Source organism: Acromyrmex echinatior, chromosome 9 (assembly GCF_024713525.1).
Source record: "Acromyrmex echinatior isolate Ae372 chromosome 9, ASM2471352v2, whole genome shotgun sequence".
NCBI classification, from domain to species: Eukaryota; Metazoa; Arthropoda; class Insecta; order Hymenoptera; family Formicidae; genus Acromyrmex; species Acromyrmex echinatior.
In genome coordinates this window covers 12,964,202-12,985,703 of record NC_141860.1, presented here as the reverse complement: position 1 = coordinate 12,985,703, position 21,502 = coordinate 12,964,202, and the positions used below count along the sequence as shown (strand labels likewise).

Genomic DNA, 21,502 nt, shown 5'->3' with positions numbered 1-21,502 from the left:
TTCTTCTATCATATTATGGAAAAAAACATACTGAATCCATTTAAAAAAATAAAGATGACCTTGATATCTCCGATGCGCCTCCACCTCGACAAAAATTATTATCGCCATATGATAGCCTGCTTTATACCGTGCAATTTTGGTTACACAAATATTTTTCTGGAACATATAGATTCAAAGATATTTAAGGTAATAATCATTATTGCCCCCTGTATACATACATTACCGCTCATTAATTGAATGATAGATATTTTATAATTTACTCCGATTTTTTAAAAGCTAAGTATTCAGTGAATAAATTAATGTTATTGGTTATCATTTTAACATTAAAATGACGACAGATAATGTCGACTTATTATTTACTAAATAAGTATCTCATATTATTATTAACATAGAATAGACACTACTTGTATTGTATATTGTTGTAATCGTATTTTAAATTTAAATTAGGCAATGTTCATCGAATTATCTACACCCTCGTAACACAATCTCTAACATCCTAAAAAAAACGTTCAGAGGATGTCTACGTCCTAAGGACATTCATCGAATAAAGTGTACTGAGTGAGCAACTATCCTTAAATCAATATTGTATCAAGTTTTCCATCATTTCGTTTTTCTATTATATACTGTATATAATTATAAATAATAATGATCCATGATTATAATAAATATTAATAAGTGGTAATAATTATAATACGTTATAATAAATAATAGAAAGTACCCAATATACTATAATATCGATTCAAGGATAGTTCAATGAACGTTTTCTCAATAATTTAAATTTAGAATACGTAAAATTATAACCAATGTACAGTAAAGATAATACTTTATTATTCTAATAAAGTTATATGTGCTAAGTAAGTACGGAGTATACTTTTAAAATTGAAAATAAGCTTTTAAAATTCCAATAAGGTATAAATATTTATCGTTTGCAATAAAGTATAAATATTGTATTTTAATAATTATAAGAGGTTTTACAGATTAAGGAATTAGATTATTTAGATTATATAGTAATATTTTTTATTTATTTAGTAAAGAAGAACGCATTTCTTAATACTTATAAGAATACATTGTTCTTTAATAAATTAGTATAAATATAAAAAATACACACATATAGTACATAATAAGTAAAATGATTTTTAAAATCTTAATTATGAGAAGTGAGATGATGTATTTTTTTTTATGCAACTTAATAAAATCGATTGAATCGTTAAAAATTGCTCAATACGATCTATTCAATTGACGCATTTGAAGAAACGAAGAAATTATCGATAAATCAGCGGATAATTTTATGTGTAAATGTTTCTAAATCCCGTGATGAAAATATATAGTATCTCATTCCGACCTTTGCAACCCAATAAAATATATCTAATTTATCGAATATTGTATACTAAGGGCATAGTGTTCGAAAATTCCATATACTAAGAAAAATAAATATCTTATATACATAAACAAGTTTATTAAAATCCATCAAATAAATAACTTCTTCGTGTTGAGTAATTTTTTTTATATCAAGATATTTTTTCTTTCGATATATGGAATCCTCAAAGATACTGTCCCCTTAATATACTATGTTCGATAAATCAATTGCATTCTCACTGATAAAAGTACCTTGACAGACCTTGAGTACAAAAAACTATTACTTAACACAAAAAAATTATTTATTTGATTTTGGTTCCTAGTAGCTTCTTTTTTTTATAAAAATACTTAATTTTTTCTCAGTGTAATATATTTCTGAAATAACGCGATTATAATTAGCATAGTAATTAGCACGATTATATGTAAGATAGCTTTTGATTATACGATCAACAAGATTAAACGTAACGATAATTGCCTCGTTAGATTCTAAATATTTCAATGTATATCTACAGCAATATTGATTGAACATTGATGTATTAAATTATGTAAATATATGAAGTGTACATAGAAAAAAAAGTATCATTATTTCAATCTACATTGATTTTTCAAGTTAGATTACCCATACAAACAGATGAAAAAATGATTACTTAAAACATCACCAAAATGCGAAATAAGTGTGTGTGTGTGTGTGTGTGTGTGTGTGTGTGTGTGGGTGGTGTGTTCTAACATTAAAAAACTTAATTAAAATTAGCTTTAGCTTTTATTTTTATTAACAGCTTGCATTAAAAATAAAAATTTTTTAAAAGGAGAATAAACTCATATTATTTATATTTATAAAAGAAAATTAAATTTATATAATTTTTTGTCCTTAGAAAATGTTTATTTTCATCGTTGTTATTAATAATTCGTTGATATAAATATTTTAATTCAGAAATATCGATATATTTCAACGATTGACGATGATGACGATGAGGAAAGCGGACGGGTGTAACGGGGCGCCTTGTTATCGTTATCAGCGAGTTCTCCGCTGACAAACATCGGTTAGTTGCCCCGCATGAAAATACACAATTGTTATCGTGGCGTACGAGAATAACGTTTATGGGTGGTACGATGGCAGCGTCAACCAATAAGAACCGTCGTCGTGGTGCCTTACCCCCGTACACGTGACCCCACAAGCCGTTACTACGTCATTATCGTCGCTGACCTCCTGAGGGCAAAATAATACGTGATATTTAATAATACGTTGGCTGACCGAAACATGCCAACATATTTTTTACGTACGCACTATCAAAATGTGACGTGCCTTTGTGGGCTGATTATCTCGACGTGCCGTAAATCATGAGATACGTGGACCGCCAACTCCACGTGGCATGGCGACTTAGGGATGATTACAACGCTTTTTGATTTATACGGCTTTTTGATTCATACAGATCACGCGTTAAATATAATTAACACTAACTTTTATAAACTGTCCTTAGAAAAATTTAACACTTTATCAGATTCAGTATTATATAGATTTGTATATACAGATTTAATGTCGATGTATCAAATTCATCCTTAGAGTTTAAGGTTGTAAGTATTAAATTAACTTGTGATTAATTATTTATTTTGAGTATTAGAAACATTGCTGTTGGTGCTTTTAATATTTAAAATAAATAATTATTACTAATAATCAATTTAATACTTACAATATTAATTTCTCTCTAAGGGTAAATAGATTTTATTATTAGAAAGATATATTTGATGAATATATAAAAGATTTATCTTTGAGGATTCGTACTCAAACATTTCTTGTCTTATACTTTACGATTAAGTTTTTTTACAATAATACGAAATATCAAAACAATAATAAGTAGATTTATAAAAAAATCAAAGATAAAAATACTTTTATAATATCGTAAGTATATTTAAATAATATATCCCTACATCAATTAATGTCATTTTAACTTCAAACTTAATCATATAAGTAATAAAGTATAAATAGAACTTACAGACTGATAAATTATCGAAGAAGTTCCTCTGAATCATTCGGGAGAGACTGAAAAAAAAATCATTTCTTAATTCAGTAAAGTAATATTTCCCCGAAATAATTACAAATATTATATATTATAACTACAAATGTAAAATTTAGACTTATATTTAACAAGCAAATTTTTAAATAAAATAATACACACAATTAAATATTAAATTAATTTTTAATTTTCTATTATACAATACAATGTTATTAATAATTTATTAACACATTTTATATTTAAAAATAATTTAAAGTAAAAGTGTTCTGTACACAAGTGTCGCCATCATACAAAATTGCTTTGAAATGATTAGTATCAAGAAAGCGAAGCCGATAAAGAAATCATATATAAATTTTACTTGAAATACATGCGTACATTTTTTGTAAAAAATGTATAATAACTGATCAATTTTATTAAACTTAAATATTTATAGTAATATTAATTTCTCTTTCTTAAATTTTGAACAAAATCATATGATCGCAATAAAAAATAGTTACATAAAAATAGGAAATCTTTGTACAATATATAATAATTTTAATCAGATATTATTATTTAATTTTATAAAATATTATTTTACTAAAATTATAAGTATATATTATATTTTAATATTACAAACATTTCCGTATTTGAAATTACTATTTTTTAACTTCAATATTTTTTTATTACATATTCTTTTTGTTAAATAATATTTAATAATTTTTGTCAATATAATACAATAAACTATTAAATTTATTTCTTAATTATTGGTATATGTTCAATGCGTTTTATACCGCACCAACAGTTGATCATGTCAATCATATTGTTATATTTAGACTTCCAGAATCGACTTTTGATGAACATAAGTACTTATTATCACTCTATATTTGTAATAATATATCTTATTAAAATACACAAAATCATCTTCCATTCTGAAAATTCGATGCTTTCAAATTACCGATTGAGTACGAGTATCGAATATCGGTACTTCGAGCATTTTCAGGTAGATAAGTTCAACTCGCGTAAATTTTAATGTTATCCACTGCAGAGAGATATCTGAGTCATGAAAGTGGCAAAAAGATGGAGTTTGGAAAGTGTATTCCATGCCTCTTTTGTCAAAGTAATATCGACATAACTCTGCGTCCATATACGCATAATGTTTCCATTTGTTACCAGGGAAACTATTGTTTCGAGCATTTTCAATGTGTTTTGTGCAAAGCAAGTTGTGACGAACGAACGTCAAAAATCATCTATCTTATTTTCAAAGGTAAAATTTATAACTTTTTGTTAATTCTATATCCATACATTTATTTTTTCGCGAAACAAATAATCAACGTTAATTTTTTGATTTCGTTAAATATGATGATCATTATTAAGTAACAATTAAAACTAAGGCATATTTGAATAGGCATATTTGATATCGGAATTTTTCAAATATCCATAAATTCTTGATTTTATTCAACTAAAAGAAAGCAAAATAACCAATGTATAATATAATATAATTTAAGAAGTCGACAGAAAATTATATTTTTCTTATGACACACATAAATTCGTTTTAAAAAATTATTAGAATAGAAATTATTTTATATATATATATATATATATATATATATATAAAACATTTGTATTATATAATTATTTACATAATATTATATATATCTTTTTCATATGTGAGCTTTGTGTAAATTATGCGTGAAGTTATATGAAGCTAAACAAAGAAGTTTATAATCATAATGAGTAAAATCTAATTCTAGCACTATTTAGCGAAAACATTATTTTTTAAAATCTAAATTTTAAAATAAAAGTTAATTTAAAATTTTTACAAAACTGGAAATCTACCAAAGAAAGTTAGTAAGTTTTATGCCAAATTAAAGTGAAATATTATGTTATCAGATCAAAAATCTAGATATTGACGTTATGTATACGTTTTCGATTTGCGCGCATCATCAAACAGCATCGTTATAAGTATGTCAGAGCCAAAAGCGAATTTATCGGCAGCGATCGTATTCCTTATCGCGACTGCCGCAAGCGTACAAGTCCCACAGGTGAAATGATCAAAGTTCGCTAGGTACCACACCACTCGTGGCTGTCCTCGTCAATTTACACGTAATATGTCACGTAGAAGGTACGGAATTGCTGCGGGGCGTCTTTGATCTCGCCAGCTCACGCGGCCCCTTCGGACCCCACCGTACCCCTGTCCACCTTCCGAAAACCTACCCTTCCGAGTCACGCGCCACGTATGCGCCAAGGCGGGGATGGCAAAATCCAATTTTATTATTTGCACGCTTAGACGCAGCCGAATTACACGATCGCACGCGAAAATTCACCCCTCCGAGCATATCCTGCGAGCAAGGTGCAAAATTTTCTCGCTTTTGGCGAGGAGAAAATCTCCACTTTGTACATCGAAGTGTGTGTCCTATGTTTTGTACAGATAAAAGTGGAACATATGTTCTTTGCATAAGTTGGGAACAATTATTTAACCACGCAAATGTATATAATTTTATGTGCGTTTTATACTTTTTATTGCTAATATTCATACTTTCTTCCATTTCTCATGTTCAAACAAAGTAAATAATTTATATGTTTAATTTTTTACGTTCAAGTAAATGATTTATGTTTTTTAAATATTTAGATAGAAGAAATATTTATACGTATTTGTTCCACTTTACTTGTATAACTCACATTCTGTCTCATATTTTAAAAAATTTTCTCAACAATAAGATTTTTTTATCTCAAGCAAAATAAGTACTGCAAAAAAATAGCAAAAAAATTACAATATGAAAAATGTAACTTATATATTCAGATATTGGATATCTTCTAATCTCTGAATTAATGAATTTAAGATTTAATAGAGTATCTCTTAACAAAAGATATGAAAACGCGCTGCATCAAAGATTCAAATAATGAGAGTGGAATGAAAATGGAAAAAATCGTAGGATAATGTTCCGACTTGGTGATTCGTACTTGCAGCGATCATAGATCATTCTATTGTGCTAAAGGGGGTGTGTACACACATTATAACAGAAGCACAATAGCGATCGCCGATGTGTACACACAGCGGGGACGGCGGCGACACAGAATGTGCGGTGTTTGGTCTCCATTAATTTCGGATCGACTGCAGGCCACCTATCTCTCTTTTTTTTTTTATAAAGCCCATATGTCTGCCGTGCGTCGCGTCCCCGTGCTCATTTGTCAGTTTGCAATCTGCCGCTCCGTTGCGATTTGATGGCGACAGTCAAAACACGCCAACACGTTTTTCAGCAAATGGCAAACGCGCCACATTCTCGAATCTTGAAATTTCAAGTGTCAGCGAGGGAAAAAATGGCATTTTTATCGCGCAAAATCATGAGAGTTTGTCGTATACATTATTTGTTCTTTTTTTGCGAATTCTTCTCGCGTTTGTAAGTCATTCTATACAACTGACTATATATAATAATAAAAAATATATATAGCGTTCAACATATATCTATTGATATATCTATCATATTAATCGCATTAAGAAAAATGTCTCTCAAATAATAATCATCTCAATAATTATTTCGAATTTTTGCGATAATCGTAAATACAAGAAATATATATGTGTAATTTATTCAATTTTTAAACTTCCGTTGACTATATGGAATTTTACCTTCCGTCAGTAATCAGCGCAGATTTTTATGTTGTTGCAAACTGTATAAAAATCTTACTTATAAAAGCTTAATTATAAAAGCTTTAACAATTAGTTTTTGCTATTATAAAAATCGAATTATGTTTTATTTATTTTTTACTTTCAATTTATTTACTGCAGACTATATTTTTGAATAATATCTCATATAAAAATGTATGAAAATACTGTAATATATATGTTACGTATATAGTAGATTTCTCTTGTATTTTTATGTACAATACTTTTCAAAAATGAAGTTTTTGAATTCATAATTCAAATATCAACTGTACTTTCAAAGTTCTTGTCTGACACGAAAGGTTAAAGAGATATTTTTATACTAATCAAACAAATAAGACACTCAAATAATAATTATCTTATTATTTAAAATTATCTTTATCATTATTTAAAATTTAGTCGTAAGGTATCATAAAATTATAGCATATAATTTATTCGATTCGATAAAGAGATATTTTTGTGAAAAGAGATGTGAATCTAATGATAGTAATCGATAAATTAAAGTCAAGATTGTTTCCAATTGTTTTTCATTTTAGCCACACATATACAGAGTAACATATATTTTCATGAAATAACATCCAAAACTCTCACAATAATGAGAATAAAACGATCCCCCTCGATATCAATAAGTCAATGAAGCATCGAACCGTATCATCATCTCGCGGGCGAGAGTACTCGCGTAATGTACGAACAGTGACGTAGAAAATTGCGGTGCTATTCTACGAGAAGAACCGAGGAGGGGTGCTACGGTGAAGGCAGAATTGGCAGGAAATACCGAAGAGCGAGAAGGGTGCGGGCATCCCCATGGCGCGTATAATATCAATGGACGATGGCTGAATGGCGATGATCGCGTCACATTAGCAGTCGAGCGTTCTATGAGCCACTGCCACATCGCGATAGCTATATGTATATGTGCAAAGATCCATGATCCATATATACATTGTATCCTAGTGGTGGCGATGTCACCCCAACAGCGTGCGGTGCCTTCAGATGTAAAATAAACGATACCTAATTATACGCGGCCCGTCTGTGTGAAAAGGGCCGGCCGACGGAAGGATCCCGCAAGTGCGTGCGAAGGTGGCCGCCTGCTTAATGGGATTAGAAAATTACAATTTAGATTGATCGCCCCGCATGACGATATTTATGAGCTGTACGAGCGGGAGTGCTCGTGAATACTTCGATATTGTTTCCGCCGTATCGATACCTCGTCATCGTTCAACTTCTCTCACGCCAGATAATGTCAGTAAAATTTATAACGGGTCTTTAAGTACAATTTCTTTTGTTTCGCTGTGACAATGATAATTTGTTTTACATTATTTCTATTTCAAATTTCGGTTAAAAATTGGAGGGCACTTTAAAGGGATCCTCTGAGTTAAAGATCGAATTTCTTAAAAATTATCGTTGATTTATCGATTTAATAATTAAATCGAACTTACATACACATACGGTTTGTAGAACATTGACATATTATTATTATACTATTATATCAATGCGGCATGCACATATACGCATAAATTTTCGTAAAGAATTTTCATATCAAATTAGGTGTCTAACAATAAGTCTAAATTCTAAGAGCTCGATATTCTTCATGTATTAGTCTGGAAAGTGGATTCCAATTTTGTCAATACAGATTGCAGAGATTTTATTAAGCAAATATTATCACGACTTGATAATTCTAGATATTGGACTAAAAAATAATAAAGATCCGAGTTTCAAAAATTTTATTTGCTTTCAGCATAAACTCCACTCATCAAACTAGTATTAATGCGTATACTTTAATTCTGGGAAAAGATTCCAAAATCTGTCAAAGTGTGTAAAAATCCTTTACGAAAATTACTGCTTTTAATCGATAAAACTGTTTGACTTTAGAATCCCCTTGAGTACATATAATTTGTCCGCTAGAATTTACAGAAGAGTTTAATAATATCCTTTCTGATATTTTAGTTTCTATTAAGTATCGACGCTAACTGCTAAACTTTTCTCTAAGCACTTTTAATGCACTTCAAGAGAAAGTGCAAACATCTTTTGTTACAGAGTTTAATATTTTTCCGTGCAGCTATGCAAAAATCTCACTACAGTGACGACTTCGACATCTGGATGTAGCTCGTAATATATGGAGGTGTCTGCGTGACAACGCTCGCATTTTTTTTTTCCCCCCAGCTTCGTGGGCCAAGGGGGTGGTTTGCCGTGGGTGTGCCGAGCGATGATTAATTAGCGTTTGATGAATATGTATGAGAGAAAGGCGACCGCGACTCTGACGTATGTATACATGTATACTTGCGCGAGAGCACGCACATATATACATATACGCGTATGTTACGTTGTCGGGTACATCCCTCGCGTTACAATAACGCCCCCTTCGCCTACCTCGTTTCAACCCCGACCGCCGTCGCTCCGTGTTTCACCTCGACGGATTCTGCGAGTCCTCCGTGAGCTGTTTAACGATTCGTTCCCTCATGCGAGGTAACGCTGGTTAACGTTGCGCGATGATCTACGTCGTCTCTATGAATTTACGTAAAAAAAAAAAAAAAAAATCACGTCACCGAGGGAAAAAAACGTTAGAAAATAATGTCGTAATATATAACGAAGTTTACTATCTCCAATTATTTGATATCTGCAATAACAAACGATTCGATGTGATTCAGACAATAATTACAATTAAATATTTTTTTACATTTTTTTCTCTGCTATTTTTTATTATATAAATAAAATATAGGAACACGTCGTGCGATTGTGTTAAATATGATATATCGTATTATATCATTCTAAAAAGAATTTAGTAACGGTTGCAATTAAAAATTAGAGAGCGTCGTGCGTGCTTTTTGTTACGCATATATTTGAATCAGCGGATTAAAAACTCTCTGCATCGATATGGATATTTCCGATCGAATAAGCATTCGATGGACATTCGTCGGGGAGATACGCGTTGTTTTCGCATCGGGGTGAAATATCAGGCGCAAGTGGTGGGCGAGAGGGGATCGAGGGGTTTAGATTTCGCCAAAACGCGAGGCTGAAAGGCAACGCGGACGCGCGGATTGTTCGCGCCGCGAGGAGAACAATGCAAACAATGGCCGGGACGTAGCGCTGCGGTGAGCCCGGGCTTACGCGGCGAATACAATTACATTATGAACCCGATTACCATTTAAATGGAAACAAACGTGAAATGCTAAAATACACCAGCGAGCCCGCCCGCGCAACGCACGAAACCGCGCAAGCACCCCCCTCGATCATCGGTATGCAAATTGTGCACGAGCATTGTATACGGAATGTTCTATACTTACCGAAAAATATTTCACGCACGAATTCTTTGATGAATGCGGAATCGAGCTTTTTTTCTTAGCAATAATACTGTCCAACTAATTCAATTTATGTACAAGAATATTCAATTTATATACAAAATTATTTTTCTTTCAAGCAAGAATCCCCATCACATAATAATTTATATTAATTTATATCAATTACCAATTCACATATTTAGATTTGCAAATATAAATTAAAACAAAAAATCTCATTCGATCTTAGAGTTAGATCTTTGTGCACAAGAATCAAATATTATTAGGTATGCCTAATAATATTTCTGCGTGGATTTATATATATTTTCCAATTTTGGAAATTGCGTGCTGATTTATTTATCAATCTTAAAACATAGTCTCAAATTGCAGTTGGGATAGTAAAATCACAAATTAAATTGATTACCATTCTGATATTAATGTCGTCTATTTTCTTTATAACACTTATTATTATAAATTACAATCGTTCAATTTATGTTCATGTGGCTCAATTTTTTAAAAATAAATTACAAAAAATGAATGTAATATTTTACTTGATAATCATACTAAATCGCGCATGAAAAATAAGTTGGCTATGTGATGTGATAGATCGTAAGACGGAACGTTTAACGTGACCTATCGACGCCCCGACTCTAATTATTATGCACTTAATTTTCTAATGAAGCGCATCGAGCGAGGGTCGTGGAAAACGACGAGCTCGTGCACTGATTTCACGGGCCACCTGTCGCACCGACGCTTCATCCGCCCTATTCGTTTTGTCGCATCGGTCACGCAGGGTGTAAGACATTATTCTACATGGAGGGTAAACGAATCGCACCATGGAAACTCTCTAGTCGACTTATTTATGAAAAATCGTAAATGAAAACTCTACTTTTGCTGCAATATGCAATATAATTTTTTACTACACGTATGTATCAATCATTTCTCTTAATATTTATATTTTGTATTGGAAGATGCATCATCTTCAACAAGTAGAATAAAAATTTTTCTTATATTTAGAGTTCAGGATAAAAGACGCTTAGATGATGAACCTTCAAAATTAATACACGTATTTAAATATTCATATAATCCTAAAAGTCTATATATATACTGATAAGAAGATATTGAACAATTAAAATTATCAAGTTTATGAGACGAGATAATCAATATTGTAAAATTCAAATCTACAAGACTTAACTCTTTTATCTAATGCATAATTTTTCTTTTTTGCTATCGTACTGACAACTTTTTCTATTAAAAATATAAAAGTGAAAACGAGATAAAATCCGTGCAAAATTATTCTTCAAAGGATTTTTGGTGTTATAATAAAACTCGCATAAAAATATAAAAGTTTTTATTGTTTTTAATTCGAAATCGGTACTCGGGTATTCATGCACTGATGTAAGAATTAATGATACATATATAAAGTCAAAGATTTAATTTATGACTTCTGACATTAAAAATAGAGTACACGTCATCCTGAATAATATATCCTCAATTTCGAATATACGTTTGTGACGAGGAGTGGCATTTGCTTAAATCAGTTCGTATGTTTCCCAACAAGACCACGCTATGAACCTTTACCAGTTCTCGTCATCATCTGTCGCCGTTTGGACACAATGCCAGAGAGACAAATATGTCAGGTCACGAGGAAATAAAGGGAATCGCGGCTGAGCGTTGGAACGCCTCTTGGACCCAATCGATTAGAAGTGTCCACCTTCTTAGGAGTGAACTGCTCGCACCACCAGTTCGACCAGTTCTATCAGTTTTTTTTTCCTCCCAATTCAACGCCCAATTCGATCGATCTTTCGAACGAGAGACACCGATCGACAACCAAGCGGGAATGATCGTGGAAAAAAAATTAAGTGGGAGTAAGAGATGTTGACAAATCTCAACGACTACTCTTCCCGGCGCAGCATCATTCTGGAACAGACGGTCGTCGACAAAAAGGGGGCGGCTAGGGGGTAGGTGAATCTCTCCCTTAGATAGATAGGTAGGTGCGGTCAGTGTCACGAGGGCTCACAAAGGCTGACCGCCGGTAGGGACATTCAAATGGTAATCGGCTCGCGCGTCTAACGTACACCGACGCGCCCTACCCAACCCCGCTTCAAGGGGGTGCGAGAGCGGGCGCACCCCTCGGCATACAGCCGAGCACATTCGCACCAGAATCAAGCCAAATATTGGCAATATCATCCCCTGGCATTGTCCCTCGCCGCGACCTGCCTCCTGCCGCCACCGCTGTCGGTGGGAAACGATGTCCATTTGAATGCGCGATTCCATTACCGATACCGGTATATCGGCCCAAGAATATTACCGGATTAGGATTTAAAGGGAAGCGGAATCTCAGCACAGTCATAGAAACTCGGTCATTTCTACGGAATATGCCACATTGCTGCGTGGTGCGATAGTAGATAAACACGATGAAGTCGAAAAAGTAAAAAGACAAGTTTGTCACGCTTTGTCTTCGTATTTTTCATTCATTGTTTATATAAGTAATTTTAATATATGTATAACACTTTTAAAAATTCTCAAGAATACAAAGATAGCGCAATTTGAGAAATCATATGTAAGAAGGATAAATAATTTCATGTAATTAAACACGCTATTTTTAAACAAAATGCAATATACATTAAATTTTTTAATTAAAAATCATACGTATATAGATATAGTGTATCGTTAAAAAAATCTTTTTTTTACATTTTTTTTGTATAAAATATTACAAAAATTAATTTCAAAAATTATTTCATTTTTTGTCACCCGAGCAACGTAACTGTAATATCACAATATCGATAATTAACGAAAATTAATTATCGATTTGTTTTTTCAAAAAATATATAAAATTATGATCATTACCGCAATCACGTATCTTGCTTAATTAACGTCATTTCGGTCGGAGTACACTTGATGCGCTTATGATAGTCGACTGTAATCCGATTCAGGTCGTTGCGCCGATTATCTCGTAAAACGCGCTGCCGGGATTCACGGTACGGACGAGCGGACGGACAAACGCGTCCGTTTGACGTTCACGAATAGATCTGTGCGATTCGCGATCGCTGTTGATTCAGGGTGAGCAACGTCGCACGTGTGCCAGTGTAGACGCACGCAAAGCTCCCGCAACCCGAACTTCAGCACGCGCCACGATTACGCGATTACGCGATTACGCGTGTCGTCTCCCCATCGTACAGCCCGGGCTGACGCCCCGAAGGAGAGATCGAACAAGCAATGACGCGGAAGATGATTCGCTCCCTCCTATCATCCACAGAAGAGCGAATCTACGTTACGAAATAGACCGGTAGACTGTCGAGAGAAAAAAGGGGCGCCACTTTTTCATCGCGTTCGAGATCCATTTATCTAATAATATCAAGATCACATACGTTCAATATGAACAATTAATAAATATGAATAAATAGTAGACATTATTTTTTCTTTCGTCACAGTATCTTCAATGTAAAATTTTTCTTAAAAATTTTTCTTCACATTAAGGAGAATAAAATGAAAGATTGATAATAGTTTATCTATGATAAGAACGCGAAGCGTTCTCGTTACTATGAACTATAGTAAGAATTCCTACCAAAGAGTGAAATATTATTTTCTCTTTATGCGTCTCAGGACAGAATCCAAGACGCAAGGATGCATTTAAAATAGCATGCGTGCGTACTGGACGGGGGGATTTTGCGCGTCGCCTACGCAGCGTAGCGGGAATTAAAGGACAGGCAGGAGGGAGTGATACGTACCGTCGGCACGAGTCGACACGTGGCGGTAGCGCTTTATACAAACAGCATTATGCACGCTCGCGCTAACATAAATTACTGCGGGTTTAATATTGGACGTCGGCGTTGGCCGTGGCCGACCACCTCCTGAGCAAAATACGTTAAATGCGGGAAGAGCCCGGATGTGTGTAACCGCGATTCGCGATTTCTCGGTTTACTCGAAGAATTTCTCAAAGACCCGATACCGAGCAGGCCAAATTAACAATTACATGTATTGCAACATGATTTTATATATACGTATGTATGTACAATATTACATTGTAATTACGAACTTTTTTGTTCTAAACACTGTAGATTAGTTCATATTAAACTACTGGTTTGCTTACGCTTATTAAATTCAAATATTTTGCTTGTATTTCTGTTCCTGTTTCTAATAAAACTCTTATCTGCCGGATGCGACATCAACCGATCAGCTGAATTCGAACAAACACGAAAGAAAAGGTTTATGAATGGTATTACTCGTGAAAAGCGTCGGCCGAATTTCATAGTAGGTTCTTTCACGACGCAAAAGCGAGAAAAAAAAGTGAAAGACTTTGGGAAACTTTAAGAGCTCAGGAAATATCCAAATACCACCGCGAAAGCGAGAACGAGCGGAAGAAATGATAAGTGGACACCCCATAGAGAGTGATGCGATGCAGACCGTTTGCATGGGTTAAGGTCGGTTTCGTTTATGAACGAGGATCGAAATCCACACAAGTCGCATGTTGACTTGAGTGTTGCTCTCTGCGGTAGAGTCTCGTCTTAATCCCGAAGAAGCAGAGCGCAAGACCGGATGTGGCCTCTTGAATCCCGAACGGATTGGCATTGTTTACTGTGGATTTACACGAAATGAGAAAGTGTTAACCGTTTAAAAACAGTGGCTGGTGTGAGAATAAAAGCATATCAAACATCGTTTTCATTAATTAGAAAAATATTATATAAAAACGATAAATTAAATATTAAAATAATATTAAAATCGATATGAGAAGGCATATAAAAATATATTCGAGATAAAATAATAATATTTCAATCCTCTCTACTTCTCGTTTTCAATCGCAAATAAAAAATGTTCTGGAAAAAGATTAGAAATATGTAAAAATCCTAGGATATAAAATAGGTGGAATGTTTACGAGGTAGAAGTTTAACTTTAATTTTAATTAAAGTTTAAATCTTAATTTTAATTTTTAGTTAAAGTTTTAATTTTAATTTTTTTCAAATTTAACTTTAATTTTTATGTCTGTGATAAAAATATTGGTATCTATAGTAGAAATTTAAGATGTTAATTAAAATTTTTAAAACATATGAATAATCGATAATTCTAAATCTTTTTGCATACTTCTCTCGATAAACTACTCGAATGACTCACTGACAGGACTTTGCTTTTAACTTACAAAGACATTAGGATTATAGCATGTCACAATTAAAAAATTAATGCGTATCTACTTCTTATATTCTCAAACACAGTGTTGGCATAGGTTCACGTTATAATGGCCAATGCATACTACGTTCGGAATCCTTATCCTGTACCGGATATCTCCCGAGAAGGAGCATGGATATCACGTGGGCCTGTGTTAGGAGATAAAGTCTTGCCATTGGATAAAAATTGGAACGTTAAATTGAACGCTCACGAGCGCCTCTTCGCTCATCATACTCTAAACAGCATCCGCAGGGATTGTCGATTCGTTAGACCGCAGGTTTCAATATTCGATACTGAAAGTAAAATTTTCTATTATATCACAATTTTTGCCGATATGCACAACTGCTTTTACAGGTTCCACATGACGCCCTCGATCTAGCGTTAAACAGCATTTATGCTCACAATCGAGACACTCTAGTTTCGAAGATGTTCGTGCTCATCCAGCCGGAAACGCTCGGCGAAGAAACTTGGCGTGTCTTACGGAATCAGATTAAGGTACAAAAAAATAGATTAAATATAATTAAATTGAATTACATATACATATCATTAAACAATAAAAAATTTTAGTATGAAAAATAAAAAGATATTTAAACATTTTTAGATTTTACCGGACCCACCTAAACCAGATAGACCGATGCACGTGAGCGGTCATTCGGACGAGGAACTTAAATCGGTAGTTCGGACACCTTTACCGTTGGATAAATCGAGGTGTTATAGAGGACCAACTTTACCGCGGAGAATTCATCCGAACAGCGTGAAATTAAATATCGAGGGTCCTCATATGGACCAATCGAATCCCGGATACAGTCGCAAAATCGACGGAACTTTTTACAGTATTTAAACACGGATTTGGGCGGTGTTTGAGCGGCACGCTTGGAGAACGTTCGGATTAAGCTGAAACCTGCAATTCGCCGAATGAAGCTCCCGCTTTTACAAATACCATTATCGCTATTGGCATAATCTGGCGAGATTTACGTTTTGGAAGCCCCCGAGAAGCAACGAATCGTCATCGTGACTGTAACGTAGACACGAAATTGATCATATTAGAAAACTATTGTTTACTTTACGAAGAAACGTATGATTAAATCGCGTCAATCGTCGCCGTTATTTCGTAGCATGAAAAAGTATCTATCTATGATCTATCGATTGTCCTATTAATCTGATCATGTTGACAAATTTATCCAGTGGTTCACTGGAACTTGCCTTGGCTATCGTGAGCGGAGATCTCCCGATTGCATTTTCGCCCCTTTGACAGTTCGAGGCAGCCCGAGAAGATCAGCAGAAGCGTGAGTCAGTGTACACCAACTTCTCACTGTTCAACTCAGCAGTGAGCTGAAGGGACAGAATGTCCCATTACCCGGGTAATCCTTGTTTGTAATAAACCAGCACCCCGCTGCCAGCTCGGGGTGACAGCGGAGCCACCCTCGCCGAGGGCTCGCGCGAAGGAGGAGTCATCTCCGCACGCATATGCTCCTCATGAAATATCATTTATGTTTCTCACCCCGCGCGCAAACGTCTATCTTGCGACCCGTTTGACCCGGCTCGCAACCCTCCGATATCCTCTCCGCCAGGCTGGAATAGGCAGCACGATCCTTATACATACGTCTAATCCGGCCATGATTGCCCCGCCGACCGCCTCGTCACGAAAACTCCACCTCGGCTATGAGATGTAGTACGCTCTACCCTTCCCTCCGTCTGACCCCATTCTTCTAGCGCCTTTAAAATGTTTTTTGACGAACCTCGCAACGGTACGAGGTGATGAATTTTTTGCGCTCGTGCGCAATTTCCTTTCATCGTTTTTGTATTAAAAGTTAACAGGGTTTTTGCCTTATCATGGATATACGACTGTTACAATCTACGTTGAATTTATTATCTGCATTTATTACAATTGTATATGCTATTATGGGGATAATTATCTCGTTTATAATTATTTCGATTATAATTGTAAATTCGATCGACGATCTTGATAATGATTTTTCTGTGGATTATATTGCGGCGCATGATTATTGACAAGGCTTCTTTTTCTTCTCAACTACAATGGCAAAGAGAGGCACCGAAGCTACAAGGGTAGAACAGAATCTCAGACGGTCGTCAGGCAACGAGCGAGGTTACCAGCCAATTACTTGGCTGAACGGTTTTATTTGTATTTAATTCTTATTTAATTTACTTTTTATGGTCGTGCGCGCGCGTTTTGCCGCCGCCATTAAGGAAATGGAAGGCTTCTTCGTCATTGCAAATTAACGGTCAGTCGCAATCTATCCTGTCAAACGCAATCAATGTAGATAAAAATGCCATCAATTGCATTCAATAATGGAATTGACAGTTCATAAACATGTCAAATTGTTACTGTTCATTTTGTAATAAAATCGATCAAATGGAAATAATCAATACAATGAAGTAAAAAAAAATCATTTAATGTGACAAAAATACGATTTATATTAATTAATAAAATAACGCTAAAAATTAATTTTAATCAGCACGACATTATTTTGAAGAGATATGTTTACACAAGTAATGACTGAGAAATGAAGTTAGTCTATAGGTCACGTTCGGACTGACTCCGTTCTAGCTATTCAATTCTTTCACGCGTATGCTTTTCCAGAAGGAAATTCTGCGTGAAAGTCGAAGCAAAGTCGCATTGATCCCTCCAGGATGAAGCTGTTATTCCACTGAACTTGTTACGTTATATTTATCAGCGCAGTGCACACTGGCACTACCCGTCGGGTTTTATCGTTTCTTTTGGATTTCGTTCTTCCATCGTCGTTTCAGTTAAATAGCAAAGCCACAAATGACACAGCGAATAATAAGCAACACATTATAAATTAACCCGAAGTCATATATTATGTAATTTCTATTTTAATTCCATTTCTTCTTTCAAATTGGTAAAATATTTTTTATAATTCAAATATATATATTATGTTTAAAAAAATTATTTATCTATTATATAATATAAATATTAATTTCAAGAATGCATTAACAAACATCGACAAAAAATTATTTCTATCATATAATTCTATCATAAACTATTATTATATATTAGGCTTTATCAGACTATTCATGCTACTCTTTTTTTCTCGAAAATAGATAATGTTTGGAAGTTAGAGAAAAAAATTTTACCAAAACCTAATAAACAATTTAATAGTAGCATTTCAGGAAATGACCAGAAGTGAATAAACCTGAGTTAAGTGTGAAAATATTTAAATATATTTAAATAGGCATTAGGAACCTAAATCGAATGGAATATTGTATAAGACAAGTTTTTTAAAAATAAATTAATTTTTTTTGCTAAAATTTTTTTTACTAATACTTTTAATTTATGAAGAAAATAGAAGAAAACCTTTTTAAGTTTTCTTTTTAAAGATAATGTTTAAAATGCGTATCTACATCAAAATGGTAGATATTTTGAACATCTTTAAGAAAAAAATATAAAAAAGATTCCCTCTATTTTTCTTTTTAGAAATTAATTACTATTAAGAAAATACTCTAGTACCGAATAGTGTGTTATTTTTTATTAATAATAAAAGATATTAAGAGCTTTTTTACTTAAAAAATGTTCTCAATAAATAAAGAACTATTATCTATCATGCTTATTCCCAATGCCTATTCCAAATTTATATATTATGTATGTATACATAGTTATTATATATTATTTTTCAATTCTGTAAATTGATTTTTCCTCTTTGATAACTCTTTGATTATTCCGTAACTTTAATATAATAATATTTATAATATTTAATTGTTATCTTTTATAAGATTATATATATTACAATATTTATATATTTATATTAAACTTTCACTTTTGTACTTTAATAATCACAGTAAATTTAAAATAAAATTTCATTCAATAAAAACTTATTATTGTTGGATTAAATAACGTACGATCCTATAAAATTACTTCTTGATTTCTTATTTGCCGTTTCTCAGTCTCCACTGACGACAGAAAGAGAGAAGAAGTGGGCTATCCAGTTGAAGATCTGTAAAGGGGTAGCGGCTTAGAAAGCTTATTTTCTCATTTTGGTTCAATATGGTTGCACACGTCGGCGCGTAATATTTACTCAGCATTTTAAAATTATTTTAAAACAACTTGTCCCAGAGGGAAAAGGGATATCTGGTGACGCGAGTGTCGGAGTTGACATTATGTGTCACGTGATTTCGAATGCGGTGGGAACAAACGGGGAATGTTCGCCGTATTATTATTTCTTGTATACTTTAAAGGATACCAACTACTAGCCAAACGAGAGAATCACTGGAAATATATATCAAAAATACGTATTCTTATCGATTTACGAAATATATGCATTGAATACCAGTTCACGAAAATCACATTTTTCTCTCCTCTCTCCCTCCCTCCTTCTCTCTCTCTCTCTCTCTCTCTCTCTCTCTCTCTCTCTCAAAATAATTTCAAATATCCTCACAGTATTAAATATCACAAAGATATTTATAATGATTTTAAAACTACATGGAATGTAATGTAACATGGAATGTAACAGAAACATATTTTGATAAAAAAGATTTTAATTTTAAGCGTGGAAGCGTCAAAGTCAAATAAAGGTCAACTTTATTTTTTGTAACAGTTACATAATTTTTAACGACTACATACCTTTCTGCCCTATTCATCAGGAAACTCAACGCACTATGACCTTAAGATCGTCGAAGGTCAAGTAATCAAATGCGAGCTTACAATATCATTGCCTTTATACATATTTAAACTGTCGTCCGTCGCAAAATCCAACGAGAATAAATCTTGAGTACAGAAGGTAGCACTGGGTAGCAGAAAATGCACATGGTAGCACTCATACCATGGTTTACGTAGTTTACATAGTAAACACAATAAGTACCATCTCACACAAGACATAATAATAATAATACAATACATACATCGTTCGTACTAAATACATTATTGCTGTATATAATATGTAATATATTATTATTAAATCTTGTGTAAGGTGATAATTATTATGTTTACTACCTAAACTACCTTATACATAAACCTGTGTAATATGCATCTTCTGTGTTCAGGAGTTATTCTCATCGAATTCCGCCAGGCAAAAACTATAATATATACCTAGCCATTTAAAGAAGTTGACCTTTATTTAACTTAGACTCTTCATCCTGCAAAAACAAATTTTTTTATCATAACATATATCCCCCTCGATATCATATAATCTCATAAAAATGAGATTTCGATATCTCTCGTATGGTTTGAAAGAAATTCAAGTGCGTTGATTAAAATGGGACACCCTGTATACATTTCCCGTAATCTCGAAATAAAAAGAACGGAATAAATTTTAGTGCCGCGCGCAGCTTCCACTTTTTCTTGATGTTCCGCGAGTGGGCAGACGGTGGCGGTGCGGGAAGAAAGAGGAGGAAGGCGGATTAAAACGCGGGGACGAGAAAAGGCGTCTAAACGATGGTGGAAGGTCAAGCCTGAGATTACGACAGACCCGTGCGACGTTTGCTCGTTAATTAGGAAGTTCTAATTATAGTAAATGCGTGAGCCCGGACGCAGAGGTGGCGCGGAGAGATCGTGCCACGGCGGAAGCTCCGGGGATCAAAATGCAACCCTCCGCGAACGAGCCAAGATTACCTTCGAGGGTCCTCGGGCGCTTCCCTCGCTAAGGCTCGACCCACAACCTGCGCGACGACGACCGTTCTCTGCATTTCCCTTCTGCCTCTCCTCAATCTATTCACCGTTCCCCCCTCGCGTCTCCTCAGCCATACTCTCAGATATCACCTAAAATAACAACGTTCTAGGAGCGCGCCCAGATAGATTTTACTGCTGGTGGTGTATAACAAATGGATTAGTATTTCGGTAGACGTCTAATCCCCCTCTCGTTGTGGCCCCGGAGATTATTTCGATTATCCGGATCTGATTTTAGTTAATTAACGCGCTCTCATCTCCGCCTATTTCAAAGACTAGGTCTGATCTTCTCGTTAAATCTTCCTTAGATTTATCTGCAATCGTCACATGGATTGCGATTACTGTCAAATAATTTACACGACTGCTAAACAGAATGTATCTTTTTTATTATACGGCGAATAAATATTTATGAGCCGATATG

General features: G+C 33.9%; 1 protein-coding gene and 1 long non-coding RNA gene across 4 annotated transcripts in view; one reads left to right on the top strand and one right to left on the bottom strand.

Moving 5' to 3' along the window:
* Positions 1–2,214: 2,214 nt before the first annotated feature.
* The window catches only part of LOC147908640 (uncharacterized), a 91,584-nt gene continuing 72,296 nt past the window's right edge, over positions 2,215–21,502 (bottom strand). The window contains exons 2-4 of one of the 2 annotated variants that reach the window (XR_015546169.1): positions 3,348–3,394; positions 2,638–2,824; positions 2,215–2,563 (exon numbers count right to left, since the gene is read on the bottom strand). This is a non-coding gene — a long non-coding RNA (uncharacterized LOC147908640). The remainder of the gene's footprint in view (positions 2,564–2,637; positions 2,825–3,347; positions 3,395–21,502) is intronic. The other variant, XR_015546168.1, reaches the window with a different exon arrangement.
* LOC105149899 (hypothetical protein) lies at positions 4,507–19,291 on the top strand. Of its 2 annotated transcripts, none has more exons than XM_011062626.2 (4): positions 4,507–4,611; positions 15,499–15,717; positions 15,795–15,935; positions 16,042–19,291. In XM_011062626.2, the coding sequence occupies exons 2-4, from the start codon at positions 15,511–15,513 to the stop codon at positions 16,279–16,281; spliced, it is 588 nt and encodes a 195-aa protein (XP_011060928.1). In that variant the 5' UTR covers positions 4,507–4,611; positions 15,499–15,510; the 3' UTR covers positions 16,282–19,291. The 2 variants fall into 2 exon arrangements, with proteins under 2 accessions (XP_011060928.1, XP_087265620.1); XM_087409494.1 differs by having other exon boundaries at positions 15,488–15,717.

Bases quoted from the DNA above. Each gene is read 5' to 3' on its own strand.
- LOC105149899 (XM_011062626.2), top strand. From the start codon at position 15,511: ATGGCCAATGCATACTACGTTCGGAATCCTTATCCTGTACCGGATATC. The intron at 15,718-15,794 runs GTTTCAATATTC...CTGCTTTTACAG, and splicing joins GTCGATTCGTTAGACCGCAG to GTTCCACATGACGCCCTCGA. The intron at 15,936-16,041 runs GTACAAAAAAAT...AAACATTTTTAG, and splicing joins TCTTACGGAATCAGATTAAG to ATTTTACCGGACCCACCTAA.